Consider the following 15,147-nt stretch of genomic DNA (forward strand, 5'->3'; position numbering starts at 1 on the left):
CCGGGTTTGATTCCCGGCTTGGGTGAATATGCGGAGTCTGCACGTTCTCCCCGTGTCTGCGTGGGTTTCCTCCTGGTGCTCCGGTTTTCTCCCACGGTCCAAAGATTAGGGGGATTGGCCGTGATAAATTGCCCTTAGTGTCCAAAAAAGTTTAGGAGGGGTTATTGGGTTACAGGGTCGGTGCAGACTTGATGGGCCGAATGGCCTCCTGCACTCTATATTCTATGATGTGGGCACTGGGCCGGGTGGGCTGGGGCTAGGGTGGGTGGGTTGGTGGGTGGGACTGGGGTTAGGGCGGGGTGGGCAGGACTGGGGTAGGGCGGGGTGGGCAGAGGGAGAATTCCCTCAACACCCTTTCCCAGAGCCACTACTCCACCAGGAGAAGCTCTTGGACTTTAACCTGGTGTTGCGAAACTTCTCATTGGACTTTGACTCAGTCTGCGTCCCGCCTGTGGTGATCTTGTGGCCGGCGGGCGGGCAGAGTGGCCGAATCTCGCCCGCTGTTTCTGCAGTGCAGCCACGCGTTTGTGCAAGTGGAGGTCGCCGGGTGCCGCTGCACATGGAGGACGCTGGGTGGCGCTGTCCGCGGGTGGCGCTGTCCGCGGACGGCGGGCGGCGCTGTTCGCGGAGGCCGGCGGGCGGCACTGTCCGCGGTGGGCGGCACTGTCCGCGCAGGTCGCCAGGCGGCGCTGTCCGCGGAGGCCGGCCGGCGGGAGGCGCTGTCCGCGGAGGCCGGCCGGCGGGAGGAGCTGTCCGCAGAGGCCGGCCGGCGGGCGGCGCTGTCCGCGGCGATCACCGGGTGCCGCTGTACATGGAGGACACTGGGTGGCGCTGTCCGCGGAGGCTGGCCGGCGGGCACTGAATCCCCGCTTGACGCCGTCGCCGAGGCCTGAGTTCAGATTCGGCCGCGGAAGGGAGAGGAGGCCCGGGGCGCAGAGGGAACTGTGTCCGTCCCCAGAGGCCGGCGCTCGGGCTCGATGTGCTGCCGGGGCAGTGAGCGGGATTTGCAGAGCTCCGCCCGGCGGATGGGCGCCTCCCTCTTGCTGCAGCTGTCGGCCCACGAGCGGGAGCTGGACCTGGTTTTCCTGGATCACAGCTACGCCAAACCCTGGAGCGCCCACCCCGAGGCCAGCAGCTCCAGGCCGGCCCGCCTGCTCTTCGTCACCCCGAGGAGGCACCAGGACAGCAGCAGGTGGGGGAGAGGGGCCCGCGGTCTGGGGGGGGGGAAGGGGGAAAGGGGGGGGGAAAGAAGGGAAGGGAGGGAGGGGGGGAAAGGGGGGGGAAAGAAGGGAAGGGGGGGAGGGGAGGGGAGGGAGGGGGGGAAAGGGGGGGGAAAGAAGGGAAGGGGGGAGGGGGGGAGGGGGGGGAGGGGAGGGGGGGGGAAGAAGGGGAGGGGGGGAGGGGAGGAGGGAAGGGGGAGGGGAGAGGGGGGGAGGAAGGGGGAGAGGGGGGGAGGGGGGAGGGGAAGGGGGGGAGGAGAAGGGGGGAGGGGGGGGAGGAGAAGGGGGGAGGGGGGGGAGGAGGGAGGAGAAGGGGGAAGGGGGGAGGAGAAGGGGGGAGGGGGGGAGGAGAAGGAGGGAGGGGGGGAGGAGAAGGAGGGAGGGGGGGGAGGAGGAGGGGGGAAGGGGGGAGGAGAAGAGGGGGGGAGGAGAAGGGGGGGAGGGGGGAGGAGAAGGGGGAAGGGGGGAGGAGAAGGGGGAGGGGAGAGAGGCCGCGGCCGGGGGAGGGGGGGAAGGGGAGGGAGGGGAGGGAGGGGAGAGAGGCCGGGGGGGGGGGAGAGGGGAGAGAGGCCGCGGGAGGGGGGGGAAGGGGGGAGGGGAGAGAGGCCGCGGCCGGGGGGGGGGGAGGAGAAGGGGAGGGAGGGGAGAGAGGCCGCGGCCTGAGGGGGGGAGGGAGGGGAGAGAGGCCGCGGTCTGTGGGGGGGGGGGGAGGGGAGAGAGGCCGCGGTCTGTGGGGGGGGAGGGGCCCATGGTCTGGGGGGGGGGGGCCCGCGGTCTGGGGGGGGAGGGGCCCGCGGTCTGGGGGGGGAGGGGCCCGCGGTCTGGGGGGGGAGGGGCCCATGGTCTGGGTGGGGGGGTGGGGGGGAGGGGCCCGCGGTCTGGGGGGGAGGGGCCCGCGGTCTTGGGGGGAGGGGCCCGCGGTCTTGGGGGGGGAGGGGCCCGCGATCTTGGGGGGGGGAGGGGCCCACGGTCTTGGGGGGGCCCACGGTCTTGGGGGGGGGAGGGGCCCGTGGTCTTGGGGGGGGGGAGGGGCCCACGGTCTTGGGGGGGGGGAGGGGCCCGTGGTCTTGGGGGGGGGGAGGGGCCTGTGGTCTTGGGGGGGGGGGGAGGGGCCCGTGGTCTTGGGGGGGGGGGGGAGGGGCCCGTGGTCTTGGGGGGGGGGGAGGGGCCCGTGGTCTTGGGGGGGGAGGGGAGGGGCCCGCGGTCTGGGGGGGGAGGGGCCCGCGGTCTGGGGGGGGGGAGGGGCCCGCGGGCTTGGGGGGGGGGAGGGGGCCGTGGGCTGGGGGGGGGGGGGAGGGGCCTGTGGTCTTGGGGGGGGGGGAGGGGCCCGTGGTCTTGGGGGGGGAGGGGAGGGGCCCGCGGTCTGGGGGGGGAGGGGCCCGCGGTCTGGGGGGGAGGGGCCCGCGGTCTGGGGGGGGGAGGGGCCCGCGGTCTGGGGGGGGGAAGGGGCCCGCGGTCTGGGGGGGGGAAGGGGCCCGCGGTCTGGGGGGGGGAAGGGGCCCGCGGTCTGGGGGGGGGAAGGGGCCCGCGGTCTGGGGGGGGAGAGGGAGGCCGCGGCCTGAGGGGGGGGGGGGGGTGGAGGGGGCGATTTGGTGAGGGGGGGGCACGGTGAGCGTGGCATAGTGAGGGCGACGTGGTAAGGGTGTCAGGCTGAGGATAGCGCGGTGAGGCGATGTGGTGAGGGTGACGGTGAGGATGGCACCTGAGGGTGGTGAGGATGGCGTAGTGAGGGTGACAGGCTGAGGGCATCATGGCGAGGGTGTCACGGTGAGGATGGCACAGCGCAGGCGACATGGCGAGAGTGACAAGTGAGGGTGGCACGGAGCACAGCAGTCTGAATCACTTTTTCATAGTGCCAGGGATCCAGGTTCAATTACAGTCTCGAGTGACTGTGGAGTTTGCATATTCTCACCATGCCTGTGGGTTTCCTCCAGATGCTCCGGTTTCTCTCAGTGCAGGTTAGGTGGATTGGCCATGCTAAATTGCCCTTGGTGTCCAACAGTTAGGTAGGAGAGTGGGCCTAGTGCTCTTTAGGAGGGTTGGTGCAGACTTGATGGGCTGAATGGCCTCTTTGAACTTTAGGGATTTTGTGATTCTCAGTTAATCTTTGTGAGTATTGTACCCATTTCTAATTTCATATTATAAAAAGATATTGAGGCAGTGAAGAAGGAGACTGCAGTGTATTACACAATTGGCCTTATTTGGATGTCTGTCTTTTATGTCATCTCAATGCTCAAAGTACTCACTTTGGAACCTTTGCCCAAGCAATGCTTTCTCTCAGACTCCGCCTCCTTTGATCTCTCCTTCCAATATTCTTGGATCGCCATTTGCATTCAAGCTTCGCCTTCATTATGAATCATTAAATGGTTTCAAGAAGGAGATAGATATGTTTCTGATTTTTAAACGGGTTCAAGGGATGTGGGGAACAGGTGGGGAGGTGGATTTGAGGCCAGGAAGAGATCAGCCATGATCTGATTGAATGGCTGAGGAGACTCGAAGGGCTGAATTGCCCACTTCTAATTCCTATGTTCCTTCCACACATTCAGTTATTCAGCAGTTGCAACAGAACACCACTGCTCCGCAGGGCTGAGACGAAGAGTTACAGAGCTTTGGCTAGCTCCTGGGACAGGCCTATTCCACTTTCAGTCTGCTTCATACAGTTTTCTCACTTTAAACTTAAACCCTTTCTCGGCTCGTTACTCTTGACTTTGCTGAACAGGATATGTTGATGATCCCGGTTTTTCTTCCTTGCCTTAGCTATCATCTTGGGTCTTTGTCCTGTCCCTCCCTCGGTTTTGAAACTTGTTCTTTTGTTTGGGACTTGCTCTCAGTCACTTTTCATGTCCTGCCTATTCTACCACTTTCTATGGAATGCTGTTTCCAGCTGAACTAAAATAACCTTTTCAGTTGCTCGGCAGCAGCATAGTGTTTTCAATTTGTAAAACCTCATTAAATTGCAGGCATCTTTTAAAGTGAAACCAAAAACCCAGTTCCTCCTTTTTTTAAACACAAATATAAATTAAACTTAACCCATAAAACTATATCTTATTCTTAACAGCCACAAAATACAAGTAACTCACTTAAAACTATCTCTATTTCCGAACACCTTCGAAAGCACCTTCCAAACCTGTGACCTCTACTGTCCAGAAGGACAAGTGCAGCATTCACATGACCACCTGCAAGTTGCTGCTGTCCAAGCCACACGCTTGACGATCCTCACTTTCCCTTCACTGAGCTGAAACCCAGATATCTGCTTGTGGGTAGACCTGAACTTATGGCCAGTGTAAGGACCCTTCCTGTTAATTCCCTTATTACCAATTTCTTTTACTTTGTTGTTATCATTTTTGATCCATGAATATTGAATGGTTGGATATCTTTCTAAGTTGAGCAGAGGAAGTGACAAACTCAAAGGTTGCAAAATGCTGCATTGTGCGATTGGAGATTTAAATTTTTAACAGAAAAACTCAGACTTTCTGGCACCTGAAAGAAGTGAACTGTAAGATGTCCATCTGAAACACAGACTTTTATCCTTTTACTCTACATTTTATTTTTTCTTTCCATCCCTTTTTCCCTATTGTGTTTGTCTGTTGTGTGTGTGAGAGGGTGGGGCAAGTTAAAGAGGAAGGGGCTTAGGAATTAGATAATAGTTAACCAGTTGTATTTGCTGCCTATTTAATGATAGTTATTAATAAAAACTTAATTGTGTTTACATTTACAAACCTGGTGACTAGTTAGTGGGCAGCCAAAGACCTCAGGTATTTTTGAAGAATTAAGGATTCATTTCAATTGTGTTGCAACTCTGGGTCAAGTGGGGCTGGAATTGACCATGTACTCGCCCAGGGGGTGGTCATAAAAATAAATAAAAGATTATTACAAGTAGCAAAGTATCATCTTTTCCATGTGCCTGACCTGCACATTAGGTCACGTCAACTCTACAATCGAGCCAGATTGGAAGCATAGGCAAAAATGCAGCACATGATCAGAGAATTCCTCTCTGCTGATGTGCTAATCGCTCTTATCAAAACTCAATCGCAAAAAAAGGAATAATTCTCCCATGTCTGTAACTTTATCTTCGTTACTGTTTTTTAAATAAATTTAGAGTACCCAATAATTTTTTTCCAATTAAGGGTTAATTTATCGTGGCCTATCCGCCGAGCCGGCACATCTTTGGGTTGTGAGGGTTAGACCCATGCATACACGAGGAGAATGTGCAGTGACCCGGGGTCGGGATCAAACCCGGGTCCTTGACGAAGGGAGGCAGCAGTATGGTGCTGCCTCCTCCCTTATGTTAAGTATCAAGAAAACCATAGCCATGCGGTGTCACATCTCTGCCTGATCAGACTGAAGAACAATCCTGTTGGAAGCGGCTAGCATAGACCAGAACCGTGAGTCTACGGTGGCAGACAGGCTGACTTTTGATGTAGAACTCGATACGTGCATAGGAAAGCAGTTTTCACCTTTGTCCAACTCTCAGAACTTGTATGGAATGACATCAAGCTGACTTGTAGGCCCAAGATAGAGATTTATGAGGTGGTGTTCTCAGCACCGTGGTATATGGCTGTGAAACGTGGAAGACTTAAGAGCTTCCACAAAATGAAGCTCAATAACAGCAGCGCATTCCGGTTATCTCATGGGCAACATATCATATCACAGAATTTACAGTCCAGAAGGAGGCCATTCGGCCCATCGAGTCTCCACCGGTCCTTGGAAAGAGCACCCTATTTAAGACTAAGCCTCCACCCTATCCCTGTAACCCAGTAACCCCACCCACACTTGTAGACACTTCGGGACAATTTATCATGGTCAATCCACCTAATCTGTACATCTTTGGACTGTGAATCCGTCAAAGAAAGTCGTGCATTGTTGGTCTGACGAATCGGATGATATCCTACGGGACTGCTTAGAGTCAGTGGACTGGTCAGTATTTAAAAACTCTGCGACCAGCCTGGACTAGTACCCCACGACAGTAACTGACTTTATTAGTAAGTGTGTAGAAGACTGTGTGCCAAAGAAGCAAATCTGTGTGTTTCCCAGTCGGAAACCCTGGATGTGCAGGGATATCCACTGCTTGCTGAAGTCTAGGTCTGAGGCGTTCAAGTCAGGCGACCCTGACCTCTACAAGATATGATCTAAAGAAATCCATGAAAGATGCCAAAAGACAGTACGGACCAAGCTCGAGTCCCAGGCTAGCCACACGGATCACCGCCGTCTATGGCAAGGTCTGCAAGACATAACGGGCTACAAGGTGAAGGCATGTAAAATCATCGGCTCCAACGCACCCCTCCCTGATGAGCTCAACGCATTCTATTCCCGCTTTGAGCAATAGGTCAGCGAGAGCGAGCCCTCCTACCCCAGAAGCCGCAGATGAACTTGCATCTGAGATCACCACTGCAGATGTCAGAGCAGCCTTCTCGAAGGTCAACCCACGGAAAGCCACTGGCCCGGATGGGGTACCCGGATGAGCACTAATGGTCTTGCGCGGATCAGCTGGCGGGGGTATTCGCAGACATCTTCAACCTCTCTTAACAATAATCTGAGTTCCCTATCTGTTTCAAGAAGACGACCATAATCCTGTACCAAAAAAAAGTAAAGCAGCGTGCCTTAATGACTATCGTCCAGTGGCTCTGACATCCATCATCATGAAGTGCTTCGAAAGGTTAGTCATGGCACGAATCAACTCCAGCCTCCCAGATTGCCTTGATCCACTACAGTTTGCCTACCGCTGCAACAGGTCCACAGCAGACGCCATCTCCATGGCCCTGCACTCTACCCTGGAGCACCTAGATAACAAAGACACCTATGGCAGACTCCTATTTATCGACTACAGCTCAGCCTTCAACACCATCATTCCTACAAAACTCATCTCCAAACTCCTTGGCCTTGGTTGCTCCCTCTGCGACTGGATCCTGAACTTTCTAACCCACAGGCCACAATCAGTAAAGATAGGCAACAACAGCTCCTCCACGATCATCCTCAACACCGGTGCCCCACAAGGCTGTGTCATCAGGCCCCTACTAAACTCGTTATACACCTATGACTATGTGGCCAAATTTTCCTCCAACTCTATTTTCTAATTTGCTGATGACAACACCGTAGTGGATCGGATTTCAAACAATGATGAGACAGAGTACAGGAATGAGATAGAGAATCTGGTGAACTGGTGCGATGACAATAATCTCTCCCTCAATGTCAACAAAACGAAAGGTTAACAAAACTACAAAAGGTTGTGAATGTAGCCCAGTCCATCACGCAAACCAGCCTCCCATCCATTGACTCTATCTGTAATTCCCACTGCCTCAGAAAGGCAGCCACGCACCCCAGACATACTCTCTTCCACCTTCCTCCATCAGGAAAAAGATACCAAAGTTTGAGGTCACATACCAACCGACTCAAGAACAGCTTCTTCCCTACTATTAAGTTGATCTTTTCTCTATACCTTGCTATAACTGTAACATTATATTCTGCAATCTCTCCTTCCTTCCCTATGTATGGTATGTGTTGTCTGTACAGCATGCAAGGAACAATACTTTTCACTGTATTCTAATACATGTGACAATAATAAATCAAATCAAATGTGGGAGGAAACCCATGCTGACACGGGGAGAAAGTGTAAACACCACACAGACAGTACCCCGAGGCTGGAATTGAACCTGGGACACTGGAGCCGTGAGGCAGCAGTGCTAACCACTGTGCCACCCTGTAGCCCAATATCAGCTCTTGACAATATCACAAATGTGGCAGTCTTCCCAAAGGCAAAGCTCTGAAGTATGTTGACAATCTTCAAGCACGGGCAAGATTACAGAATGGGAGGCGGAACGCAGACCTAAGTATTTTCTGTATGGTGAGGTGGTTCGGTAAATGACCAATGGGACACCCTCAGCTTCTCTTGAAGGAATTTTTCAAGCATGACATGAAGGCCCTAAGTAACGATTCTCACTCTGGGAAACACTAGCCACCGACAGAGGAAAATGGTGACATCGCCCGTGGGCCAGCGTACGTCACCATGACAATCAGTGGAGACAGTTCAGAGAAGGTTTACAGGACTAATACCTGAAATGAGTGGGTTGTCTTAATGAGGAGCGGTTGGACGGGCTAGGCTTGTATCGCTGGAGTTTAGAAAATAAGAGCTGACTTGATTGAAACATACAAGATTCTGAACGGTCTCGACAGGGAGAATGTGGAGATTTTCTTGTTTGAAAATCCAGAGCTGGGGACATTGTTTAAAACCCTAATAAGAGTCGCACATTTAAAATGGAGATGAGCTTGCATTTTTTCACTGAGAGGGTTGTAAGCCTTTGGAATCTCATTCTGAAAAGGTTCTGGAAGCAGAGTTTTTGAGGAAGAGGTAATTAAATTATTGGTGAGCAAAGGGATCATAGGTTATCGAGAGTTGGTGGTGTGCGGATATGAGGTTACGATGAGATCAACTGTGATCTTATTAAATGGCAGAGCAGTCTCAAAGTGCTGAATGGTCGAGTAGGTGTGATCAGGCAGAGTGTGACACCACATGACCACAGCTTTCTTTTTTATTTTTATAAATTTAGAGTACCCAATTAATTTTTTTCCAATTAAGGGGCAATTTAGCATGGCCAATCCACCTACCCTGCACACCTTTGGGTTGTGGGGGCAAAACCCACGAGAACACGGGGAGAATGTGCAAACTCCACAGGGACAGTGACCCAGAGCCGGGATCGAACCTGGGACCTCGCTGCCATGAGGCAGCAGTGCTAACCATTGAGCCACCGTGCTGCCCTGACCACAGCTTTCTTGATGATTACAGTAAGGAAGAACAAATTACAGACATGGGAGAGACGATCCATTCCCCGTGGTCATATGTTGGTATGTAATCAGTGTCTCCAGCAGTTTGGCAACAAACACTAACATGAAAACAACAAACCACAAAGGCACCTGATAAACCACACACATGGTGCTTTTAGCAAAACCTGTCTCTCACAGATTGATCTCTTCAAACATGAGCAGGAGTGCGCCACATGAATCTAACCCATTCCCAATGGATTTGATTTGCTGCATGTCCATCATCTTATGCAGATGGAAAGGAGATGACAATTCCTCAGAAGATAACCTACAAATGTGTACATTGAGTCCCGATGGCCCTTTGAGCCTGTTCTTCAATTCATTCCTTATCTAAACTCTACTTTTCCACTTTATCCCATAATTAATCAAATCTGAAATACTCTGTCCAGAGAGTGCTGAGAATGTGGAACTGACGAGCACGGGGGTGCAAACAGCATGATACAATTCAGGGGATCGTTAAATGAGAACATGCGATAAAGGATTAGGAAGATGTGCCAATTGGGTGACAGGAGGCAAGAGTGGCACATTAACGAAAGCACAAAGCCAATGGACCAAATGGCCTGTCCCTGTGCTGTGAATTGTACATAATTCTGTGCAACGTTGAAGGAAAAGTGGCTGAATCCTTGGCCAAATGCTGTTCTTTTCCACCTCCAGAATTTGATTGCCACCCTTACTGTATAATGATGCAATTCTGTGTTTTGCAGTGATTGTGACGTGACTGTAGACGTGGAGACGGTGGTCCCAACCCCAACACCCCTTTATGATAACCAGAAGGCTCGGAGTGTGATGAACGAGTGTGAGCGTCATGTCATCTTTGCAAGGACAGACACAGATGCCCCTCTGCCGCCTGATGATTGGGAGGATCACATTAACAGGTAGGTACCGTCCACTGTGAGCACACATTGCCAATAGCTCCTGCGCTCATACAGCATGTGCGGTCATCATCAAAAGCTGGCCGCCTTGTTATGACAACGCCATGTGTGCAGTGAGACTTGCTTAGGTATTTCAAATAAGCTAGTCAAATCTCTACTCCGTTGCTTTGCATGTGTTGGCAATCAGGCCAATCTATAGATTGTCTTGTATTCCGACAGAACTTCTTTTCAAACAAATACATGAGTGAGTCCAATCACTGGGGTAAAATAGAACTAAAAAGCAAATGGAATGTTGACACAAGAACAGAGGATACTGGAAAAACTCAGCAGATGTGACAACAGTGGAGGGAAACAGTTAGCGTTCAAGTCCTTAGACTCTGTCAGAACTGATGGGAGGGAGAATGTGTGAGAACTGCAGTAGCTGCAACAAATAATAGCAACTTTAAGAACAAAGGGCAGATGGCTTGGATAGAGGGTGGGGGGGGGGGATTTATAGCATGTTTGGAATTTTAAAATAAAAGTGGGTTTGAGATAGAGGAGAAAGGTCAAAATCTAAAATTAATGAACTCAGTGTTGAGTTCCGAGGGCTTCAAAGTAGCCAATCAGAAGATGAGTGGGGTGCACAGTGGCTAGCAGTGCTGCCTCATAGCGCCAGGGTCCTGGGTTTGATTCCTGGCTTGGGTCACTGTGCGGAGTCTGCACATTCTCACCGTGTCTGCGTGGGTTTCCTCCGGGTGCTCTTTCAAAGGTAGGGTGGTGCAGACTTGTTGGGCTGAATGGCCTCCTGCACTGTTGGGATTCTATGAGATGATGCCCCTCCAGATTGCGTCTTCCCAAATCCACAAATAGGGCTGCCACAGTAGACCCATCATATCAGCCTGTACCTGACCCACGGAACTAATTTCTTCCTATCGATTCCACCCTCACTCCCCTTGTCCAGTCTCTTCCCACCTACATCCGATGCCCTATGTCATATCAACACTTTCCAAGTTCCCTGGCCCTAATTGCTACCTCACTATGGATGTCCAATCCCCCGACATCAGGGTGACTTGAGGACTGTCCACTTCTTCCTTGAGCAGTCGCCACTCTCCTCCGCCGGTTCTGTCTCTAAATAATTTCTCCTTTCACTTGTCTCGCTTCCTGCAACTGAAAGGTGCGGCACTGGCTTCCCGCATGGACCCCAGGTATTACTGCCTTTTTGTGGGATGTGTGGAACATTCCTTGTTCCAGCCCTATTTTTCCACAGCTATTTTTCCAATACACCAGGGATTGTATCGGAGTCGCTTCATGCTCTTGTCTGGACCTGGAAAAATGGATCAATTTTGCTTCCAATTTCCTCCACTCTCATCTTCACAGGGCCCGTCTCTGACACTTACCTTCCTTGACATCTCCGGTGATAAACTGACCACCAATATTCATTATAAACCTACTGGTCCTCAGAGCTAGTTACACTCATCTTCTTACACTCTTCACAGCTTCCTGTAAGGCTTCCATCCCATACTCCCAGTTTCTCCACCTCTGACACAACTGTTCTGATGACGTCACCTTGGAAAATGGTGCTTCTGACATGTCTGCTTTTTCTCTTAACCGAGGTGTGTGTGTCCTCTCTCTCTCTCTCTATCTCTCTCTATCTCTCTCTCGCTCTGTCTCGCTCTGTATCTCTCTCTCGCTCCCCACTCATCTACCTAACACGGTTAACAGGGCACTTAACCAGGTTCGATCCAATCTGGGAATGCAGAAAGCAAGGTCACAGACTGAGAATCAGGGATTTAGGACCGGAATGAGACATTTCCTCAGTCCAAGGGTTGTGAATCTAGGAATTCTCTGTCCCAGAGAGTTGTGGATACTCAATTGTTGAGGATGCTGAAGATAGAGGTCGAAAGCTTTAAAAGTGTTCAGGAAATTGGGGATAGTGTGTGAGGTAGAAGTTAACGGGGTCTTGTTGAATGGCAGAATAGGCTCCAAAGCTCAAAATGCTTGCTCCAGCTCCTATTTCTCATGAACTTGTGAACAAATGGTGTTCCACAAATTTGTCCGCCAATCCTCATACTAGAGAGATTGACTAATAAGCAGTGAACACTGTCTACTAAATTAAGAGAAGTTCAAATAATCCCTTTTTGCCTGGAAGGAGTGTTTGGGCGTTGAGAAGGGAAAAGGGAATGCTTAGTATATCCTGCATTTGTATTTGGGAAGTTATTAAAAGAATGCACCAGTGTCTGACAAAGGGAGTGGCACATTTGGTATGCTGACAGAGGCAGGGAAGAGATGTCTGTGCAACATTTAGGACTATTAGTGCCATTTTCTCCTCCAGCTCCTAACAGGACAATTACATCAGTTTTGCTTCCAAATTCCACCCTTCGCTTTCATGGTTAATCTACAACTGGACAGCACGGTAGCACAGTGGTTAGCACTGTGGCTTCATGGCGTCAGGGACCCAGGTTCGATTCCCGGCTTGGGTCACTGTCTGTGCGGAGTCTGCATGTTCTCCCGGTGTCTGCATGGGTTTCCTCCGGATGCTCCGGTTACCTCCCACAAGTCCTGAAAGATGTGCTTGTGAGGTGAATTGGACCCGAACAGGCGCTGGAGTGTGGCGACTAGGGGATTTTCACAGTAACTTCGTTACAGTATTAATGTAAGCCTATTTGTGACACTAATAAAGATTCTTATTACTTTTCCCTTTCCTCACTTGAATTCTCCATCTTCATTTCTGGGGACTAGACTTTTGACCAAAATTTACAAAAAACCCACCGATCCACAACTACACCTTCTGTGAGAACTGTATTCCAGTCTGCCAGTTTCTCTGTCTGTTGCATCTGCTTTGACACTGCCACCTTCAATTCCACAGCTTCCGTGGATTCCCTTCCGTTGGTTGGCAGGGCCCTTTGCCGTGTCTACGCCATTTGCCAGAGTTGTGCGTTCTGCCATCCCTCCTCCTCCCATCAACTAATGGAACCCTGGGAGCAGGAGAGAATAGGCGAGAGGCTTCAGGGCTTCCTTCCTTTCTTGCAGTTCTTTCCATTGCTACTGAATTAGGTGGTTACAGTCGTTTGTGTTCATGGGCCACTGTTTTCCCGGTGTGCCTGATCCATTCATTCTGTATCTCCTCTCCAGGTTGGGGTGGACTGCTGCTCAGAACAAACTGTTCAACAAGATCGTGAAGGCGTTGCATTCGGACCGATTGGCAAGATTGGCGAACGAGGGGGTGAGTGCCATGTGATCGCTGAGTGACTGTTTGCCCTATAATTCCCGAATGACTTCACAAATTGTGACAGGATAGAGAAGGATATTCTGTTTCCACTCGTTGGTATATCAGTGACAATTTCAAGATGGTCAGCAAGAGATGCAGGAGTGAGATGAGGAGAAACGACTTTACTCAGAGTTGCTGGGGTTTGGGAGTGCTGCCTGGTAGAGATGGGGCTGGGGAATGGGACGAGCTAGGTTGCTCTTTTAGGAGCCGGTGCAGACACGATGGGCCGAATGGCCTCCTTCCGTGCTGTAAATGTCAAACAGCTTGCACCGTTGTTAGTAGATATGTTTAATGTCTCCCCATTTTTCTGCCCAAATCTTTTTTTGTTCAAGTTAATACATTGATATCTGCTTTTATTTAGATGGGTAAGAATCCTAGAATCTGCAGTGATCTACTCTAGCGAGATCAACGGACTGGGGGCTTACCCCTCCCAAACTTATTATTTTGTGACTTGGCTCCTAATATTCAAAAAATGTAATTGTGGATCAGTGATCTGCACCATGTCCATTCTCCCAGCCATAGTTACTGCACCATTGCCCTTTTCTCCTGCTATATTTTCCTCAAAACCAATGATGGTTTCTCTTTCTTAGGAACTGGAAATGGTTTCCTCCCACAGTCCAAAGATGTGCAGGTTGGGTGGATTGGCCATGAAAAATTGTCCAAAATTCTATGATTAACTGTAGAAGCCAGGTATTTCAAATACACTTAATATAGGTAAAAAGCTGCTTAAAACATAAATATTAATTCCCAGTTTTAAAATGAAAGAAACATACAATTTCCAAACTCAGTCATGAGTTTGCAAAACACAGAAGTCTGATAAGAACATTACATTTTTTCCAAGGACAAGGGTTGAATCCATGGCAACGAGGAATAAGAATGGACGATTGCGTGATTCTCACGCCATTTGAGATTAGGGTAAATCACATCCCACGATTATACTAGCTGAAACATTTTAGACTGTGTTGCCTTGTTTTTAATAAATGGACAGTTAAAACATCGAATCAAATATAATATATATATTTGATTCCAACATTCTCATTGAAACAATCTTATAAAAGGCAGTTTGAATTATATTTTCGGAATTATGCCTCGCATAGTATGATGAGATAACGTACGGTCTCCATTGTTGCAGCAGTGAGGTCAACATGAGGTCTCCATTGTGGCAATAGGTAGGTCAACATTACACCAGTTTTTGCTGGTTTTGATAAAGCACAATATCCCATGAAAAATATACAGACAAGCAACAATTGGAAGTAATGTTACATCGTGAAGATGAACGGCTTGTTATCAAATCAAATGTGCTTGAGTCCAAACCCAAACCAATTAGGATTATATTGGGGTGTGATCGGATCGCTTTAGACAGATATGAAATAGTATATCCATGGATGATTTGGCCACCATTTTAGAGAGAAAGACAGAAAGGAAAAGCAGAGAGAAAGACAGAAAAGACAAGCAGAGAGAAATAGAAGAAGAGAGACAAAGAGAGAAAGACAGAGAGAGCCAGAAAGTAAAGGAAGAGAATTAGAAAAGAGTTCTGTATTCATATTTCATTTCCATACTTTGACTTCAGACTTTGACTTTTAAAGTTGTGTTCAGGCTATTGTCTCAGAAGATAATTCCTGTGATTCTTTGAAGAAAATCAAATTGTCTACAAACTACCTTTTAAATGATATTCAAGTTGTAACCAATGAACTCCAAATGAAACAATTCTTATTTGCACCTGACAAGTTTTTAACTTGAATTTCGACTGAGTTTCAGCAATGCTCAAGAACAACCGGTAACCTTGAATTGAAGCTCTACTTCACAATCATAAGTTCCTTCAACTTGGCTCCTTCATTAACCTAGGACAAAAGTTCGGCGCATCATCGTGGGCTGAAGGGCCTGTTCTGTGCTGTATTTCTCTATCTAACTCTTGTCCCTGTCTTCACTGGCCCCTCTCTGTAACAATCACCTTTTCTTATTGGTCCCCTTCTGCACTGGCGATTCTTTGTTC

General features: G+C 50.3%; 1 protein-coding gene across 3 annotated transcripts in view; it reads left to right on the plus strand.

Annotated features, from left to right (window-relative positions):
• Nucleotides 1–845: 845 nt before the first annotated feature.
• The window catches only part of kansl3 (KAT8 regulatory NSL complex subunit 3), a 96,087-nt gene continuing 81,785 nt past the window's right edge, over nt 846–15,147 (plus strand). For 2 of the 3 annotated variants that reach the window (XM_038785141.1, XM_038785142.1), the window contains exons 1-3: nt 846–1,192; nt 9,740–9,910; nt 13,019–13,109. In XM_038785141.1, the coding sequence (XP_038641069.1) occupies nt 978–1,192; nt 9,740–9,910; nt 13,019–13,109 (477 nt within the window). In that variant the 5' untranslated portion in view covers nt 846–977. Of the gene's footprint in view, nt 1,193–9,039; nt 9,060–9,739; nt 9,911–13,018; nt 13,110–15,147 lie in introns of those variants that run through there. The other variant, XM_038785143.1, reaches the window with a different exon arrangement.

Source organism: Scyliorhinus canicula, chromosome 26, assembly GCF_902713615.1.
Source record: "Scyliorhinus canicula chromosome 26, sScyCan1.1, whole genome shotgun sequence".
Classification (NCBI taxonomy): Eukaryota; Metazoa; Chordata; class Chondrichthyes; order Carcharhiniformes; family Scyliorhinidae; genus Scyliorhinus; species Scyliorhinus canicula.